Source organism: Helianthus annuus, chromosome 15, assembly GCF_002127325.2.
Source record: "Helianthus annuus cultivar XRQ/B chromosome 15, HanXRQr2.0-SUNRISE, whole genome shotgun sequence".
Classification (NCBI taxonomy): Eukaryota; Viridiplantae; Streptophyta; class Magnoliopsida; order Asterales; family Asteraceae; genus Helianthus; species Helianthus annuus.
Genome location: NC_035447.2, coordinates 164,502,437 through 164,521,098, shown reverse-complemented (window position 1 = coordinate 164,521,098; position 18,662 = coordinate 164,502,437). Strand labels below are relative to the sequence as shown.

Sequence of the window (18,662 nt, the reverse complement as noted above, 5' to 3'; positions counted from 1 at the left end):
GGTAATTGTGCATCAATTCTTGCGTAAGAAGGATATTATCTGATATTTTCCGACCAGGAACAAAAGCTGATTGGTTTATGCTCACAATCTTACTTAAAGAACCTTTCAGCCTATCTGCTAGCACTTTACTAATGCATTTAAAAATGACATTACAGCAGGAAATAGGACGATAGTCAGTAATTCTAGTCGGAGACGATACCTTAGGGATCAGAACAACTAACGTATGATTGAGTTGCTTCAGCAGATTACCAGTATTGAAAAAATCAAGAACAGCATTTGAAACATCACTCCCCACAATCTGCCACGAACTTTTAAAAAACGCAGCCGTGTAACCATCCGGACCAGGGGCCTTATCATTCCCAATCGAAAACATAGCTGATTTAACTTCCTCCAAAGTAACCGGTCGCGTCATATGATTAGCAGAATCAGAATCCAGCTTATTAGTGAAAATATCCGGAGATGGCTGTAAAGAAATCTGACCCGCACAACCCAAAAACTGCTCATAATGGCTGACAAAAGCCGCAGCCACATTATCCCCTTCATAAATGTTGCCATTCGGATCCGATATCACATCAATACGCTTAAAATGATTTTTACACTTTAAGGATGAATGGAAATAAGCCGTATTAGCATCACCCGCACGGAGCCACTCCACTTTAGATTTCTGCTTGAGGAATCTTTCCTCATCAAGCAACGCCTCCTGAAAATCCTTTTGCATAGCCGCTTCTTGAGAACGTAAAACATCGTTTAGGGGATCCATATCAATATCATTCTGAAGACCCTCAAGATTGGCACGCAGATTAGCTACCTTTTCGTGAAGATTACCTTGTTGAAACAAGAGGACACGAAGCGAAGATTTCATAAGAGTGAGTTTTTTGATAACTCGAAACTGATGAACTCCATTAATGTGCACATCCCATTTAGACTTGACAATATCCAAGAAACCCGGCTTATGAACCAAGAAGTTTGCAAACTTGAAAGGTTTTGGTTTAGATTTACCAGCCGAGAAAAGCTTTAAAACACAAGGACAGTGATCCGAGATACCATAGGGCTTGAAAATGGCTACCGATTCCGGGTAGGCACTAACGAACGAAGCATTGCCCAACACTCTATCAATCTTTTTCAGCAAACCAATACCTTCTTTGGGCTTTTGACTCCATGTGTAATGTAATCCTGTCCGGTTTATATCAAAAACTTCAATCTCTTCAAGACATTCTTTAAACTCACGCATACTAGATGTAACGGATGAAGAGCCACAAGACTTATCTTCAATATTCAAAGCAGAATTAAAATCTCCCATTATCACCCAAGGTTTATCATGAACGAGGCCATTATGCACACGTAAGCTCTGCCAAAGATCCCTACGAGCAACATAATAATTCGCAGCATATATATATAAGGGAGCAAAAGAACATACTCTTATTAGTCTTACAAAAAACCTGAATATGTAAGACTTGAATATGTAAGACTTGAGCTGACATCGAGAGAACCATAACATCTACCTCCAAGGGATCCCAACCCAAAATAATCCGAGCACCTTTATTACAACAACCCCCATTAGAAGTCCAATCCCATCTACGAAAAACAGCCTTGCATACCTTCTGAAGATTATCCATACCCACATGAGACTCCAGAATCGCACATAAACTTAACTTGTTATCTTTGACCACCTGACGAACCTCATTTTGTTATAGCGGGCGGTTCAACCCCCTAATATTCCAAACAACCAAACTAATCATTGAGACCCCCTGAAGAAGGAGTGCTTGCCCCTTTTTTATGAATATCGTTGTTAGGATCCACTTTAAGGAAGTCATTCGTCTCATTGTACACCTCTATCACCTCTTCATCATCCGAAGAATCCGCTCCATCATCTACTATCCTAGCCGAACTGCTAGGTTCCCCAGTTTCACCTCTTAGCACATCAAAACGATTACGCGACACGAGGACCCCCGAATTGTCAGTTCTCTTGCTACTTCCAACGTTAGCCGAGTTAGTATTTAAAACCTGATTCTGCTTGTTACTAATCGGTCTATACTCAAACTTTGGCTTGGCTTAGAAACCGGGATACCTGATTTTCTTGCCATCTTTTTAAGGGGAACATCCGTATATCCATCAGCATCAACTCTAGGAGCTGCTTTCACTTGTGATTTGCCATGGTTACCAGGTTGTCTACCCCCCTTCTGACTAGCCATGGGAGCACGAACCGCTGGCTTCTTAGGGCATGATTCATCAGAATGCCCGAAAACACAACAAGCCGAGCACCGGAGAGGATTCCATTCATATTCAACGTACATTGTCTCTTTTATAAATCCCTCCCCATTCAGCTTAGGAATAGCCATAGTGATTTCCTCCTTAAGATCCTTATCAGCCGACACCTCCACAAGTGCTCTAGCAAAACTACTACGACCCCAGTTGTCCACACACATCGAGGTAGTATAAGAATCAAGGAGCTTAGGCTCCCCAATAGCAGTTGCAATCATACTAAGACCATCTTCCGTGTAGGCAGCTAAAGGAACTTCATGGATTTTAACCCACATCTGAACTTTAGTAACCTCCTTCTTCTCAAGCTTTGTAGACGGAGTCCATTCCTGAAGAAAAAAAGGTTGTGACCTTATTATCCATGGACCCGAAGCCAGCACACCCAGCATTCCTTTCTGATCAGCAAACTTAAAAAAGAAGAAGCCGTTTGCATTCATCATTGACTTCTGCAAACCATACCTTTTCCAGTTATTTTTTGCAAAAATTTCCACTACAGGGTAAGCAATGCGGTCTCCCAAGAAATAGCCATACAAAGTATTCGCTAGCTTATCCTGCACAACCCTAACCGATTCTACCGGTAAAACGACATCACAATCATCATGCTGCATGGAACTAGCTAGAGACCTGAAGTTAACCTTAGGAGGGTTCTGAATCTTCAAAGAATCCGCATAAGATATCGGCTTAATCTGATTAACATCTCCGGATTCGCTGACATCAGCCCTAATCGGCTCAACATGGGTTACATCAGGGGTTACAAACTCGTTAACCACCGGCTGAGTTACCTTCAACAATTCATCAATTACATTTATCTTTTCCGGTTCAGATTGAGTGTTTGAAACAGTACCCCTACGAGGAGCAAAGACATTCCCTTCGATGTTCACTACACGGCTAGCTAATCCTTGATACGGTAATGGCGGCTTGAACCTACCACCACGCACATTGCCCTCAGATTTCTTTCGTTCATCCATGACAATCAGAAACAACTCTCTCAATTACCAAAACAACAGAATACCATGCAAAGAAACTCGACGGCCCAAGAACAAGAAACCTGAAACCCTAATCCTATAAACCCTAGTAACAATTGTCGACCCTTAATCAATTAAACCAGCGTATCAATCTAGCTAAATTAAACTCAGTTAACCGCAATCAATAACAACTAGGTTCATCGATCAGGGTTTCAAATATGTAAACTAAGGCGGCGATTTGAAGAAAAGCAGAAAATCCAAGTTTAAATCGATCACCAATGCTAACGAGTTCGTTATAAAGTTTTGAAGGAATCAAAACTCTAATCACAGACTGTTATACATAAGATTACGAAGAAAACTGATGGATTCTAGGGAAGAACAAAAAATCGCCCATAGGAGAGAGAGCTAGGGTTACCACCATGTCGATCACCACTATGTTAGGCGGAAGTTGGTGAAAGCCAAATTACCGGCCCGGAACTTGTAGTCGAGACTACGGAAAAGATTGCCCAGATCAGACAACGCATGGCGGTAGCTCGTGACCGTCAGAAAAGCTACGCTGATAAGCGTAGGAAATCGCTAGAATTCCAGGTCGAGGACTGGGTTCTACTTAAAGTCTCACCCTGGAAGGGTGTGGTTCGTTTTGGTAAACGGGGCAAACTCAATCCGCGATATGTTGGACCATTTGAAATTACCAAAAGGATCGGTAAGGTTGCTTATAGATTAAATCTGCCTGAAGAGCTGAGTGCGGTGCACAACGTCTTTCACGTGTATAATCTGAAGAAGTGTCTGTCAGATGAAACACTCATCATTCCTTTCAAGGAGCTCACTATTGACGATCAGCTACACTTTATTGAGGAACCGATTGAGATCACGGATCGAGAAGTCAAAACCCTCAAACGTAGCAAGATACCGATCGTACGAGTTCGTTGGAACTCGCGCCGTGGCCCAAAGTTTACCTGGGAATGGGAAGACCAGATGAAGCGCAAGTATCCCCAGTTGTTTGCAAACAAAACTCCCAGCACTGAAGCTACAACAAAATTTTGGGACGAAATTCCAAACTAACAGGGGGATGATGTGACACCCCGTTGAAACATTCTCACGCATACTAGCTTATCAGCGGCTGCGCTTTAACTTTCGGGACGAAAGTTCTTAAAACTTGGGGATAATGTGACACTTCAGGTTTTCCCGAGTAACTTTCTTCTTGTAATAGAGTTATGTGTACGTATATTATTAATTGAAGACTTGTGATTTCTGTGCAATATGTGGTTCATGATGTGTGGTGTGTGTGTGTGTGTATATATATATATATATATATATATATATATATATATATATATATAGTTAAGAATGTGCTATATACTAGGAGCCGAGACCGCGGTTCAGATTCGAGACCACCAGGTCTCGACTCGGGACCTACTAGATTAAAACTGGTGGGCTGCACCACTAAAACTGGCCCAAGAACCCACTCGAGACCGCACCCAAGCCCAAGCTGTGCGATGCTCTCTCCTGGGTATAAAACCCATGTTATTAGCCGACTTTGCCATTTTTGGCAGCCCTTATTCTCTCACAATTCCCAAGCATTCCATTCCTCTCTCTCTCTCTCTCTCTCTCTCTCTCTCTCTCTCACTCTCCCTAGCTTTCTCTCTCTAGAAACCCTTAAACATCATCACACACCCTACATTCTTGAGGCCAGCTGGAAGGTGAAGGCTTGTAGCTCGATCATCATTCTATCTCGCACACACACTCGCACTCAAACAGTTTCGGTTAGTGCCTCATCTTGATTGTTTAGTGATAATATGCATTATGACTATTGTTTAAACATGATGAAGGTGTTTGTTTGTTGAATGGTGCAAATGTTCTTGTATAATATGCATATTTCTATATGATTAGGAGGGTTGAAGTGATTTGATGATTATTATGCTAGCTTGAAAGTTAGGTTGTGTGTTAGGTAATATGGAAAGGGAGAAGTTTTTGGGAGGTGCCATGTCGAGGGAGCATGAGTTGGGGATGGCGGAAAATTTATCTATTCGTTGTATTATGCGGCCTCACATATGGTCTCTCCTCAAAAGTGGTTTGCAAACTAATGTTTGGAGTGACAATTGGTGTCCTATGAGTCCTCTTAGCTCCTTTATTACTCCTCGTTCTATAGCTAATGCAGGTTTCAGTTTAAAGTCCTCGGTTGCTGATGTTATTGATGCGTATGGGCATTGGAGATGGCCCCAAGCTTGGCTAGATTTGTTCCCGGTTTTAATAAGCATTCAAACGCCTCAGCTAGTTGGTGATGCTCTTGATCGTCTGGCTTGGAAAAATTTGGATGGGAAGTTTATAGACTTTGAATCGGCCCAAGTTTGGAATACGATTCGGACGAGAGATACTCAGGTGACCTGGGCAAACATGGTTTGGTTCTCTCAGTGTGTTCCTCGCCACTCCTTTCATATGTGGTTAGTGTTACGGAACAAACTAAAAACTCAGGATAGGTTGGCGGTTTGGGAAGCTGGAAGTGCTACGAATCTTAATCTTATGTGTTGTCCGTTGTGCAAACATGATCGAGATAGCCGAAACTATTTGTTCTTTCAATGTGCGTTTGCAAATCAAGTTTGGACAAATGTGAAGTGTACGGTGAACTTGGAGAGTGTAGATAACACATGGCAGTCGTTAATGGTTTGGGTTGATCAACATTCTAATTCTAAGAAAACTGATGCCATTGTGTGTAAATTGGTGGTGGCGGTGGCTACCTATTATATTTGGCAAGAGCGGAACAGTCGGCTCTTTAGTTCCAACCAGTTGACTGTGGTGCAAGTTGCTGAGAAGATCAAAAGTGTGGTTCGGCTTCAGCTTATGGGGTTCAAGTTTCGAGTGGAGTTGGCTAGGAGGAGGATCTACAGAACCTGGAAGATTGATGATAGCAAGGATGATGTAGCTGACCCGGGCTAGTTGTTTATCTGTAATGTTTTAATGTTGGCCTAGGTTGTTTGTTTTCGGCCATGGTTGCTTACTTTGTTTGTTAACTTCTTTTGGTTGGGTTGTTTGGTTGGTTTTGTGGTTTGGTGTCCTAGTCTTGGTATGCCAAGTCTAGTTGGTGTGTCGCTTTGACACACCCTTGTACTTTTTTGGTTCATTTATAAAATTCATCGGGGTAACCCTTTACCCAAAAAAAATATGGAAATGGATGAATGTTGATAATAGGGTCATATGAAAACATGTTTTTGTATGATTCTAGTTGATGATTATATGCAACATACGAGGACTGGTAGATATGTTTCTGAATCAAGGAATGCATGCTAGTTGTTAGGAGCTAGTTAGTGATGATCCATGAATGGTACACTGAATTGGTAATTGTTAGAGTAGGTCTGTTTTGTATGAATATGCTTACATATGATGAAAACCTAAATGAAGAACAGCTTGGATGATGAAAGAATATTTGAAAATTGTTTATTTTGATCTGATTTCGTATCTGTACGGAATTGGAAACATGTTTGTGCAATATGATTGGATCATACAAAATGGGGCAGGTTCTAGAAAGATTCCGTTAGTGTTGCACCAAGGGTTGCGAGTCGAGACCTTGGTTGTGACTCGAGACCTCCTCATGACAACTCGAGACCAGCAGACAAACTTCAGGAACTCGAGACTGGCACGATCTCGAGTCAAGACCCCCTGATCTGAATCGAGACGGGACTCGAGACCTACACGGATTCGACTTGAATATTCACTATTCGAGACCCTCTGGTTTCAACTCGAGACCTCGTGCTCTCAAGTCGAGACTACCTGGTCTCAACTGGGTTGCTTGTCTTGGGTATTGGGCCCAAGTGTGTGACAACATGTTTTGGGTTGTGTGTTTCCTGTTACTGCTCAAATTGACTATGTGTTTTTTTGGGTAAAGGGTTACCCCGGTGATTCTATAAAAATGCAACCGCAAATAAGTACAAGTAGTGAGGATGTGTTCCACACTAGTTCATATACAGGACATGCCCCATATATGTAAATCAAAAACAGAAACCAAAGACCTATAATACCCATAACCTAGTCTACTATACATCATGACACGACATCTAGTAGACAAACAATGCAAAACATAAAACAAAATCCTCAACCGCCATCATCAAAGATAAAGTAGCCACAAAACCGCAGCCCCTTCAGACGAAAAGCAGATAGCCTATCCATTAGAGATCTTGGTAGAAGAGGTGCTTGCCCCTGCTTTCGAAGAGAAAGGATGAGTACCCGATGTCATAAATGCACTAGTTTCATTGTAGACTTCTTCAACCTCCTCCTCATCCGACACCTGCCTGTCATTCGACTGTTTCTTCTCCACTCGACCCACAGTGGTACCTCCCTGATTACCAGTATCATCCTTCAGAATGTCAAACGGGTTAGATGTTGAAACCTGATTCTGCATCGGACTCTTTGAGGACGATTTTGGTTTAGGGTTGACGATTGGCCTGTAGACTACCTTAGGCTTCTGATTTTTCATATAGATGCCTTGGTTGTTCACTTTCTTCTTCTTGGCCCCTACAACCTGAAATTCATCATTGTTCTTTTCAGCAACTCCACTAGAAGATACCAGAGGGTTCTTCGGGCACGAGCCGTCATCATGACCAAACACACGACAAGAGGAGCACCTTAGAGGCTCCCAATCATATTCAATCTTGACCTCCACCTTTGAATACCCACTACCATCCATCAATGGGATAGCAACTGTAACTCTCTTTTTTAACTCAGCTCCCGCTTGCACTTCAATGAGCGCTCTAGCATAACTGCTCCTTCCCCAAGATTCAGCACACATCGAGGCAGTATACGTATCCAACATCTTAGGTATTCCAATCATAGAGGCAACCAAGCTAAGCCCATCCTCAGTAAATGCCTCTAATGGCACATCATGCATCTTGACCCAAACTGGAACCACTTTAATGTCCTCTTTTTCCATCTTGATAGAGGGCGACCACTCCTTCAAAATTATGGGAACACTTCTGATTAGCCAAGGCCCATCCTCTAGCATTTGATTCATCCCTTCCTTAGAAGTAAACTTAAAGAAAAATAACCCGTTTGCATTCATCATGAGCCGGGAAAGCCCATATTTAGCCCAGTTGTTCTTAGCAAAGTAATCAACCACAGGAAATGCCAACCGTTTACCCAGAAAATATCCAAACAAAGTGTTAGCATACCTATCAGTAACTTGTTGAACCGATGACAAAGGAATAACAACATCAGCACCGTCAACTTTCTCGGCAGATTCCATCGCCCGAAAATTCACTTTAACCTTCTCCTTTGTATTCTTAACAATGTGAGCAAAAGAAACAGGGTCGGCAGGCCCCGAATTACCTTGAGCAGCCCTGTTTTCAGCCGAGAAGGATGCACCAAAAAAATCTGATTTTGGTGTATACTTGCTAGGGTAATCCCAAAAGTTGTCTGACTTTCCGACATCCCGTTTTTCCAATCGAACCGGAACTGTAACCCTTGTTAGATCATCGATGATGTTTGAAGACTTAGGGTCATTTTGTGTTCCAATCGTTACACCACGCTTTGGCTGCAAAGTGTTCCCATCAACATCAAGAAACCGTGCAGCTATTTGATCAAACGATAATCTCAGCTTTCCACGAGTATCCTGTTGGTTTCCACCAGAATTGTTAGATTCATCCATTCCCATATTGACAAACCCTAGCAGCCGTCAATTGAAACAGATATGACGGCTGAAAACCCTAGTAGCCGTCAAGATGAGGATCGTTCAGCAAAACCCTAGCAGCCGTGACAACCCTAATTCGAACCAATTGAATCCGAAACAAAGTTATACCAGCCGCCGCAAAAATAAACCCTAATCAATCTGATGTAACCCCAATAATCAGAAAAAACCACGATTAAGATGGTATTTAGTGACCAATAATCAGCAACGAAAGTAATTGAACTGCCGTATCCACCGCAAAACTTAACCCTAAGCCGCCGGCGCCCCAAGAACAATCAGAAACGAATAAGAAAAATAAAAACCCTAGAGCACGAACCTTAATCTGATTTCAGATGATTAGAACCTAAAGAAACGAATATGGAATCCTTAGACACTAACCAAGATCGATCGAGACCAAGAGTTGATTGAATCGATTAGGGTTTCACGAAATCTCCAAGATCGCCCAGAGCCTCCCCATTAGCGATATATAACTTGTATCAGCCCAAATTGACTATGTGTTGCTATGGTTTAAATTGTTTAAATGATAAAACAGGCCCAATAACGTATAGGACACTAGTATGATATGTATGCTATGTGTTAGATACGTGTAGGATATACGTGACTTATTTGTACCCGAGCCTGACCTAGAGTGGTAACTATATTAGGACATGGTTGACCAGCACACTTGACCAAGTAAATCAGTTGCCGATCAACCCAAGGTGAGTTCACAACTTTTCTAAAAGCATGCGTTCCGGTGGTTGGGAAACGGATAGCATAACGCTACCTCCTTGTGTGGGGTACAAACATACTTTTCTCCCCTTATATGGGACGTTCAAGTTAATTACTATTTATATTAGATGCAACAAGCAAGACAAAACGAAACTCTATCACTAAAGTCCCTACTCTTGATACCGATTAGTCGCCGGGGCCGGGCGAACGGGTTATTAGTTGGTAGCGCTATCTAGGTCTCACCAGCCTCACACCGTGCCTGTAGTGGATACGTCGTGAACTAATAGACTCAGGCAAAACCCATCAATGATGATAGACATTGATAATGCGGGGCAAACAAACAGAGGTCGCAGAGTATTCGGTATGACGCAGTTTAGTAGATTACATATGGGGTAGCTCCCCATGGCATGATATAAATGAGTAAATTAACTATCGAAAAAAGTTTTTGGAAATAAAACTGGACAAACTCGTGAACTCGCCAACTTTGTGTTGACACCCTACTGCATGCTTTGCAGGTACTCAGTGACTCAGGAGCTTGCAACGTGGGGATGTGTAGTGTGACAACCGGTAATTAACGGCTTTTAATTACACGATTAGCAAGCGTTTAGACGATAAAAAAATAGTATTTAAGACATAACATTTCAGTCTTGATATGAACCAATTCAATTTATTCTAAATGAATTAAATCCTATGGATATTAACATGTATGCATTTGTACATGCTATCACGTATTTAATAAATAAAACATGTCACCAAAATCATTAAGTAATTTAATTTGATTTGAAATACAATTATATACCTGGTGTAATTATTTAGTACCAACATCTTAGTTTCACAAAAAAAAAAAAAAAAAAAAACAAACTTTGTCCATGTCTACCACAAAACAAGACAAAAATGTTTTATTAAACAAAACTCTCCTTTTCCTCACTTTGACCGTACACATCTAACAAACAAATGTTTTTATTTTTATTGTTATGTTTCTCTTGAGATCTTGGTTAGATCTTTACGCAAAACTAACTTGGAATTTGCAATTTGTGTAATCCACAAGTCCCACAGGTGATGCCATCATTTCCCTATTTACATCAAATGCATCTGTCAAAACTCCAACTACCTCCATCTCCCTTCCTATCACTTCTCCATCTCTCTTTTTTTTTTCTACCTGTCGACTACACACACCAAACCCCACCATTCTCATTACTTAAGTATTACCACTTAACTTTTAACATGATTGTTTTCCCTGCTCCTCATTTTGACAACTATAATACTCAACCATGAAGATTTCTCATCAAATTCTCATCTAGAACACCCACACATCTAAATATCTAGAGAGAGAGAGAGAGAGAGAGAGAGAAACAGCGCGAGAGAGAGATAGGGATGGAGAAGCAGTGCCGGTCACCCCTCTATGGTGGTGCGGCGATGTGCAGACGACGGAGCCGTCGCTCCGGTGACTAGAAATGCCGCTACGGCGGCTGTGGAGCTTTTCACCGACAGATTTTTCCGATGTTGTTGATGATGATGATGGAGGCTGATGGTGGTGACGATGGCGGCTGCGTCGCCACCGCCTGCGGCGACTGTTGACACAGTGGCAGTGGTGGTGGTTGTCACAGCTCGGGTTCGGGTACAGGGCTCCAGATTCGTTAGCTCAGATTCGGGTCACGTTCAAGCGGGTCAGCTCAGTTCACATCGAGTCTCGGTTCGGGTCAACAGTTAACGATTTTGGTTCGGGTGCGCGAATCAGTTCGGTGTCGGGTCAGACACACGACTCCGGTAAGTGTCGTTTATCTTCAGTTTTTAGTGGCTTGTTGGTTTACACAGTGCTGATCTTTTTGAATCCTGGTATTTGCGTGGTGAGGGTTATGCTCTAATTCAAGTTGCGGATTCGGTCCACTCGGTTCACAGGTTCAGTTTCGATGTTCGGTCAACTCGGTCAAACCGAGTTGACTCGGTCAACACACAGTCAGAACGGCTCAGACTTGGAGCCGGTTAATTCAGTCAAACGGGCAGCTTTCGATTGGAGTTCGGGATTTTGGTTTGGACTTGCTTTGGTGTGGCTCAACTCGGTTGACTCGGTCAGACCGAGTCAACTCAGTTAACATCGGTCAAAACGCAGTCAACTCGAAGAACCGGTAACAAATCTAACCGAAGCTAGTTGTTATACTCCGGTTAGATTTTAGGTTTTTAGAGTTTAGTTACGCGAACCGAGCTCGAACCGAGTATAAGTAGTGAATTATTTACGATTTTCGCAAACCTTACAAAAGATTATATATGTTGAGTTAATTGTTGATTGGATTTTGATAAATAAATCGACACATAGGTTGTCGGGATCGTCCAAAAACAGATGAAGCTCTGCCCGATTTTCGTTAAAAACCCGAAATACGAACGCATTTATATTATAAAAATGATACCTATCGGAATTTAGAGTATTCTTTTGAAGATAATATAAAGCATATTTATTTTGGCGACATTTCACGAGGTATAAAACGAGATACTAACTAACGAAATTCGATCCTTTTACAAAACAAATATAGTTGTTTATTTCTATTTCAATCGTCGCACGCTCGTATACTTATATGAAACAAATATAACCGTTTATATTTATTAGAAATGGCGTTAGTCCGTAAGTTTTTGTTTAGTAGATATAATTGTCTACATTCATTTTAAAACGCCAATAATTCGAAATATTCTCGAAAACTTTTGTAAAATAAATATTATTATTTATATTCATCGCGAATCCGAGTGTCTATTTCACACGTCGACTTCGCACGCTTTTATAAAACAGATATGACAGTTTATATTTATTTCAAATGTCGACGACGCGAATACTTTTGAATGTTTTATAACAATACTATACTTGTTATATTCATTTCAAATGTCAAGATTTCAGTATATATATATAAATATATACATATATATATATTTACGACTTACGAAAGCCACGGAGAGGCGTATTACTATTTCGTCTACGCCCTCTAGTCACGACGACTAACACGACCTCATATAAGTATATTTTTATATATATATATTTTCTAAACCATTCGAAAACTAAGTCGTTTTCGAGACTTAGTTTTATCCCGATTTTAAATGGGATCAAATAACCCCAGCTTGATTATTCTAATCAAGATAACACCGTCATAGAGTCGTTTACTTACGACTCGGTAGAGCTCGGACACGTAGTTTAACTACGTTGTTTAATTAGAAACTTATAATTATTCCTTGATTAGGAATGCTCTAGTTGCACGCTAGCGAGTTCACATTCTTGGAATGACACTACGGAATCACGCTAGGCTAGCTTTGCACAGGAATGTCAAGGTGAGTTCATAACCCCCACTTTTCACTGTTTTACATTTTTTTATAAAATGTTTTCGGGGGTGGAAAGACATGCAAGTTTTGCAAAATCACACAAGGTTTCGATAAATCAATATCACATAGTTATAAACCATTTTGCGACAGAATTTCAACGAACTCAAATGGTTTACGAAAAGATTATACTAAACATACCGGTTTTATGAAAACATAAGTGTTTTTCGAAACATGCATGAGTTTTAATAACACAAATGACGTGGGCAAAGGCCCAAGGACATGGGTAGAGGCCCAAGGACATGAATAACTCACACATTATACGTTAACTAGGGTATGGTTAAGCTAGGGAATGAACTGTTAGATCAGGTGAGCGAATAGTAATCTCTCTTAAGTGCCATTAATCTTGTATAAGACCGAGGGCAAAAGTGGTAGATCTATCGGGTGTAGCGAGCCCCACTCTTGGGTCCTTGTGTGGCCCATGTAGTGCTTTTGTTGTTCTAACCGGGTGGACCGGGGGAAATCCGCTAGGGTTGAGTGCTTCCTATGTCCCCACACATATTAATGTCCTTGCAAAACATTAATGATCTGTTCATAGACGCTTACATACCAGCTTTTAATACTCAGATTTTCAAATGTTTTTAAGATTCATTTGAAGTAAACTCACAAATACATGGATTTACAAACTTTGGTAACGTTTTTCAAACTATACCTAAGTAAGAGGACACGCTGATCCTGCTTACAAAGGTTAGTTTGGGCTCGGCCCATTCTCTCTCGTGCAATGCACAAAGACTCTCGTGGGCTAGACTCACAGTTTTCATAGATCATGCCAAGAAAATGATTTTACTATATTTTCTCAGCAACTTTAAAACCGGTTATCAAAAAGATTTATTTTAAATCTTTTCAAAACAAACTATGAACTCGCTCAACTTTATGTTGATTTTTCGCATGTTCTTTCTCAGGTTGCATTTTCAAAAATATGGAACGGTTGGAATAGGAGAACCCATGGTGATTTGACTACTTAGCGGGCGTTCACTGTTTTGAAGTCTTAGCTTATTTGCTTCCGCTGTGCAATGAAGATACCGGTCCAGTCACACCATGCTCTGATATTTCGGGGTGTGACATGTAGTAGACGTCTAAATCCGTGTGTTGGGTTCTTTAAATAACATTGAGCATGAACTTTTATTTGAACAATTTTACTATGCTTCCGCTACTTACTTAACTGCTATTTGAACTTAAAACTTTAGGATTTTAACTATGCTTATCACAACCCCTATGGTTGGTGAATGCTGTTATTATTACTGTTCAGTATGATTGATAGCTAGATCCTGGTCAGTCACACACCTCGTGGTAGTACTCTGCATGTGGATTTTGAGGGTCTGACACCTTTGGTTTGAGTCGGCAGGGATACAGTCCTCGCAGGGATACACCCTCAACCTTTTGGCACTTCTCCCGTGGTGTGTAATTCCTGCTCCGACTCGTGAAGTGTTACTAAGCTTGAACCAGGTTCTCGCGGGATCTATACACTGAACGAGACATAAAATTTACCCAACCACCCTTCTAACCCCTTCCAGGAAAAAGACATGAATATATGAATCAACAACATATGAAGAATGATTAGATAAATTTGCCTTCAATATAAAAAAACTAGTTATCAAAGTCATTAATACATACCCAATTAAAAAGTTGCTAAAAGTTAGAAATCATAAAAGAAAATACACAAAAGATTTGTCTTCACCAAGTGATGTAAAAGTTTAGCCAAACATGGCCTTTGTTTGACAAAGACTCTTACTATCAATCTTGGATCCCGAAACTACTACACACACTCTAAATGATGGAAAATGGATGATGGTGGTGGATGATGGTGGTTTAGTGGTGGTGGTGGAGTGGTGGCAAGTGAGAGAGAAGTGGTTTGCCAAGGGATGGTTTGGAATGGAACCAAGCACATATATTTATAGCAGAAATCAGTGGCTTCACCATGGCCCGTGCCCGCCTGGCACGGCCCCATTGTGACAACTGGCAAAAATAATGGTAATTCCGTACAACTTAAACACTTGATTTAGCGTTTAATTACGTTCATTACGATTTAATTATTGAATGATTAGGTCATCAAAAGTCTAGCAATCATAGGACATGGGTAAATATGTTAAACCATATTAATACAATTGTCACGTCGTGAGAAAACTGCAAACTATGTCCTAATATGTTGGCAAATGCTGAAAACACTATTCACCTGAACACACTATTCATGCCAGCAAGTCCCGAAAACTGTCTGAACGAGCGACGAAGGGCATGAATGCACTTTATAGGTGAAATACAAATAAAATCCCTAATTAGGGACACTAAACACTAAAACGCCTTAACTTTTCGGTAAATGCTCATAATGGCACCTTGTCCGTTCCGCGCCAAAATATATCCAAAATAGAATGCCCGCGACACAAGAATCTATCATTTTAGTGTCCATAGGACTTGTAACTAATATAATACACCCTAAATAGACTTGTGGATACCAATGGAACATCCGAATCACAAGTTTACGGTACATCGTCGCAACGATCACAACTTCGTCGTTTTTGCGCCGACGAACTAGTTAACAAGAATTTCGCCACCCAAACACCTAACTAACATCCTAGTGAACTAGTGAGCCTCATTTTGGAGTCAAAAATGTTTCCGAAATGCTAACGGTGCAAGAACCTATCAAACCTCCTAAACCCCTAAACATGTTATAACTTTACATCTCACTTATTTTATATAACTTTTTATAAAAAAATAAAAATAAAAAATAATAATCAACCTATACCCCCCCTAATTCGGTCAAGGTGGGCCCCCCACCTAAATCACCTATAACATTTGAAGCATGGAGCATGTAGATTTTTTAAAGATTTGCAAGATTGCAATATATAACACCTTATCACATCACATCTTTTCTTCATATTTTCTCATTCAAAAAAAAATCACACAAAACCACCCTCATCATCCTCTCATTCTCGTCCCATATACACACACATAACACCACCATTTTCCTTGATAATTCACCATATTTTTACCATAATCACACCTTCTTACAACAATCTAAGCATCATTAACACATGGAGCATAACTAGAGCTTGGTTTGGAGCTTAATCACTTCCTAATCTTCAATCTAAGATTGTGCAAAGTTGTAAGCCATTTTCTTACCATATTTAATCTTATTATTAAGCATAGATTATGAAAGTACTAGTTAATCATCTTGAAGATCAAGAAAATTCTAACTTAAAACCCTAAACATAACTTAACAACCTACTAATCATGAAGTATTATGTGATTAGTATGTGTTTTAGGGTTGAATAAGTTGTATGATCTTGTTGATTTTAGTTAAAGTAAGTTGTTTAACTTGGGTAAAGGGTTACCCCGGTGATTCTATTAAAATGCAACCGCAATTAAGTACAAGTAGTGAGGATATGTTCCACACTAGTTCATATACAGGACATGCCCCATATATGTAAAACAAAACAAACCAAAGACCAATAACACCCCATATCCTAGTCTACTATACATCATGACACGACATCTAGTAGACAAACAATGCAAAAACACAAAACAAAATCCTCAACCACCATCATCAAATATAAAGTAGCCACAAAACAGCAGCCCCTTCAGACGAAAAACAGCTAGCCTATCCATTCGAGGACTTGGTAGAAGAGGTGCTTGCCCCTGCTTTCGAGGAGAAAGGATGAGTGCCCGATGTCATAAATGCACTAGTTTCATTGTAGACTTCTTCAACCTCCTCCTCATCCGATTCCTGCTGGTCATGCTGAGCTTCACCATTTTTACAACCCCGAACCGGATCGTCATCCTGTAACACACCGAACCTATTTTGAATTTTAACCTTTGATGGAGGGACCGAAGATGAAGCCCCCCCACTCGGTTTCAGACCAACCGGCCTGTATTCAAACTGCTGCTTCTGCTTATTAACAGGAAATCCCGTTTTTCTCGCCACTTTCTTGCGATCCACATCCATGAAACCATCCTTGTCTACAACAGGCGATTTCTCTTGCTTACGAGTATTGTTAACAACCTGCTGTTTCTGGATCTTCGTAGGCTCTTTAGGAGCCCTCCTAGTCTGCCTCGGACAAGTATCATCAGAATGGCCAAAGACTTTACAGTGAGAGCATCTATGAGGACTCCATTCATACTCCACATAAAGTTTCTGTTTACAAAAACCTTCACCCTCCAGGTTTGGAATCGCTACAACTATCTCATCCTTAAAATCATTATCAGCTGAGATTTCTAACAGAGCTCGAGCATAACTACTCCTTCCCCACGAATCCATACACATTGATGAAGTGTAAGTGTCCAGCAATTTCGGCTCGCCAATAGCCGTAGCAATCATACTCAATCCATCCTCCGTGTAAGCAACAATCGGAACATCATGTATTTTGACCCACACTTGCAATTTCTTTACCTCCTTCTTTTCAAGTTTTGAAGTTGGAGACCAGATATTTAGAAAAATAGGCTGAGCTCGGATAATCCAAGGACCCTCCTTAAGCACATTCATCATCCCAGCTTCATCAGCGAACTTGAAAAAGAAAAACCCATTGGCATTCATCATGGATTTTTGCAATCCAAACTTTTTCCAGTTATTCCGTACATAATAATCCACTACTGGGTAAGCAACTCGATCCCCCAAGAAATAACCGTAAAGTGTATATGCTAACTTATCCTGAACAGCCCGAATAGAGTCTCGAGGAAGAACCACATCACAGCCTTCATGCACATCAGGACTAGCAAGAGTTCTGAAATTTACCTTGACAGGATTGGCTGCCACAACCGAATCTGCATAAGACTTCGGAATTGAGCTTTCATCAGCACTTCGGTTAACCTGAACCTCCTGACCAACCTTCACATTATCCGATACCCTAGATGCCGTCCGCATCTTCTCCCCCTGATCCGAGACATAGCTGCTAGAAAAGGACGTAGGATCTGTACTACCGGACGATTTTTCCACACCTTGATCGACCATCGACTTTAGTTTCTCCAAACCTGACCATGGCGTGTATCCCATACCCGGGGAATCCCAGAAATTCGCATCCAGATTTCCTAGTCGGATAGGAGCCGAAACCTTCTGGTCACTTTGTGTTGTACTTGTTACACCACTCTTTGGCTTCCCATCAGCATCAAGAAATCTTGCGGCAATTGCTTCAAAGGATAAAGACGGCTTCCCACAACTAGCCTGTTGATTTCCTTTTGATGCATCCATTCCCAAATCGTCACAACCCTAGCAGCCGCCAAATAGGAACCCTAGTAGCCGTGATGATTATTTTCTGAATGAAAACCAATTTGTAAAGCTTAAACAGCCGCACCAAACGCCGGATTAAGAATAAACCCTAATCTGATGTGAACGATCAGATTAAGAATAAACCCTAATCACGAAATCAGTAGCCGTCACCCTAACTCCAATCAGACGATGAAACCAGAAACGTAAAAGGAAGGACAACGGCAAACAAACCTATTCTCAGAGAACGTAACCCTTGAACACGAACCCTAATCTGACTTCACGTAATTAGAATCAAAAGAACCGAATTGAAACCGAATTCCTTGGATGCTAACCAAGAACAATCGAGATCAGAGATTTGTAGGATCGTCTAGGGTTTTACCAAGTCACCAAAATCGCCCAGTATAAGTTTAGTAAGTTGTTTAACTTAAGATTTAAGATGATCATGTTGTATGTTTAGTGTAGTAAATTAGATTAATGATGATCTTGTTATATTAGTCTTAAA

General features: G+C 40.8%; 1 protein-coding gene and 1 long non-coding RNA gene across 2 annotated transcripts; both read left to right on the top strand.

Annotated features, from left to right (window-relative positions):
- Positions 1-5,177: 5,177 nt before the first annotated feature.
- Positions 5,178-6,158, top strand: LOC110914516. The gene has a single exon (XM_022159305.1). The coding sequence runs from the start codon at positions 5,178-5,180 to the stop codon at positions 6,156-6,158; it is 981 nt and encodes a 326-aa protein (XP_022014997.1).
- A 4,598-nt stretch (positions 6,159-10,756) lies between these two features.
- On the top strand, positions 10,757-14,108 carry LOC118487637. Its single transcript, XR_004882306.1, has 3 exons — positions 10,757-11,732; positions 12,828-12,915; positions 13,866-14,108. It is a non-coding gene; the product is annotated as an uncharacterized LOC118487637 (long non-coding RNA).
- The last annotated feature ends 4,554 nt before the right edge of the window (positions 14,109-18,662 follow it).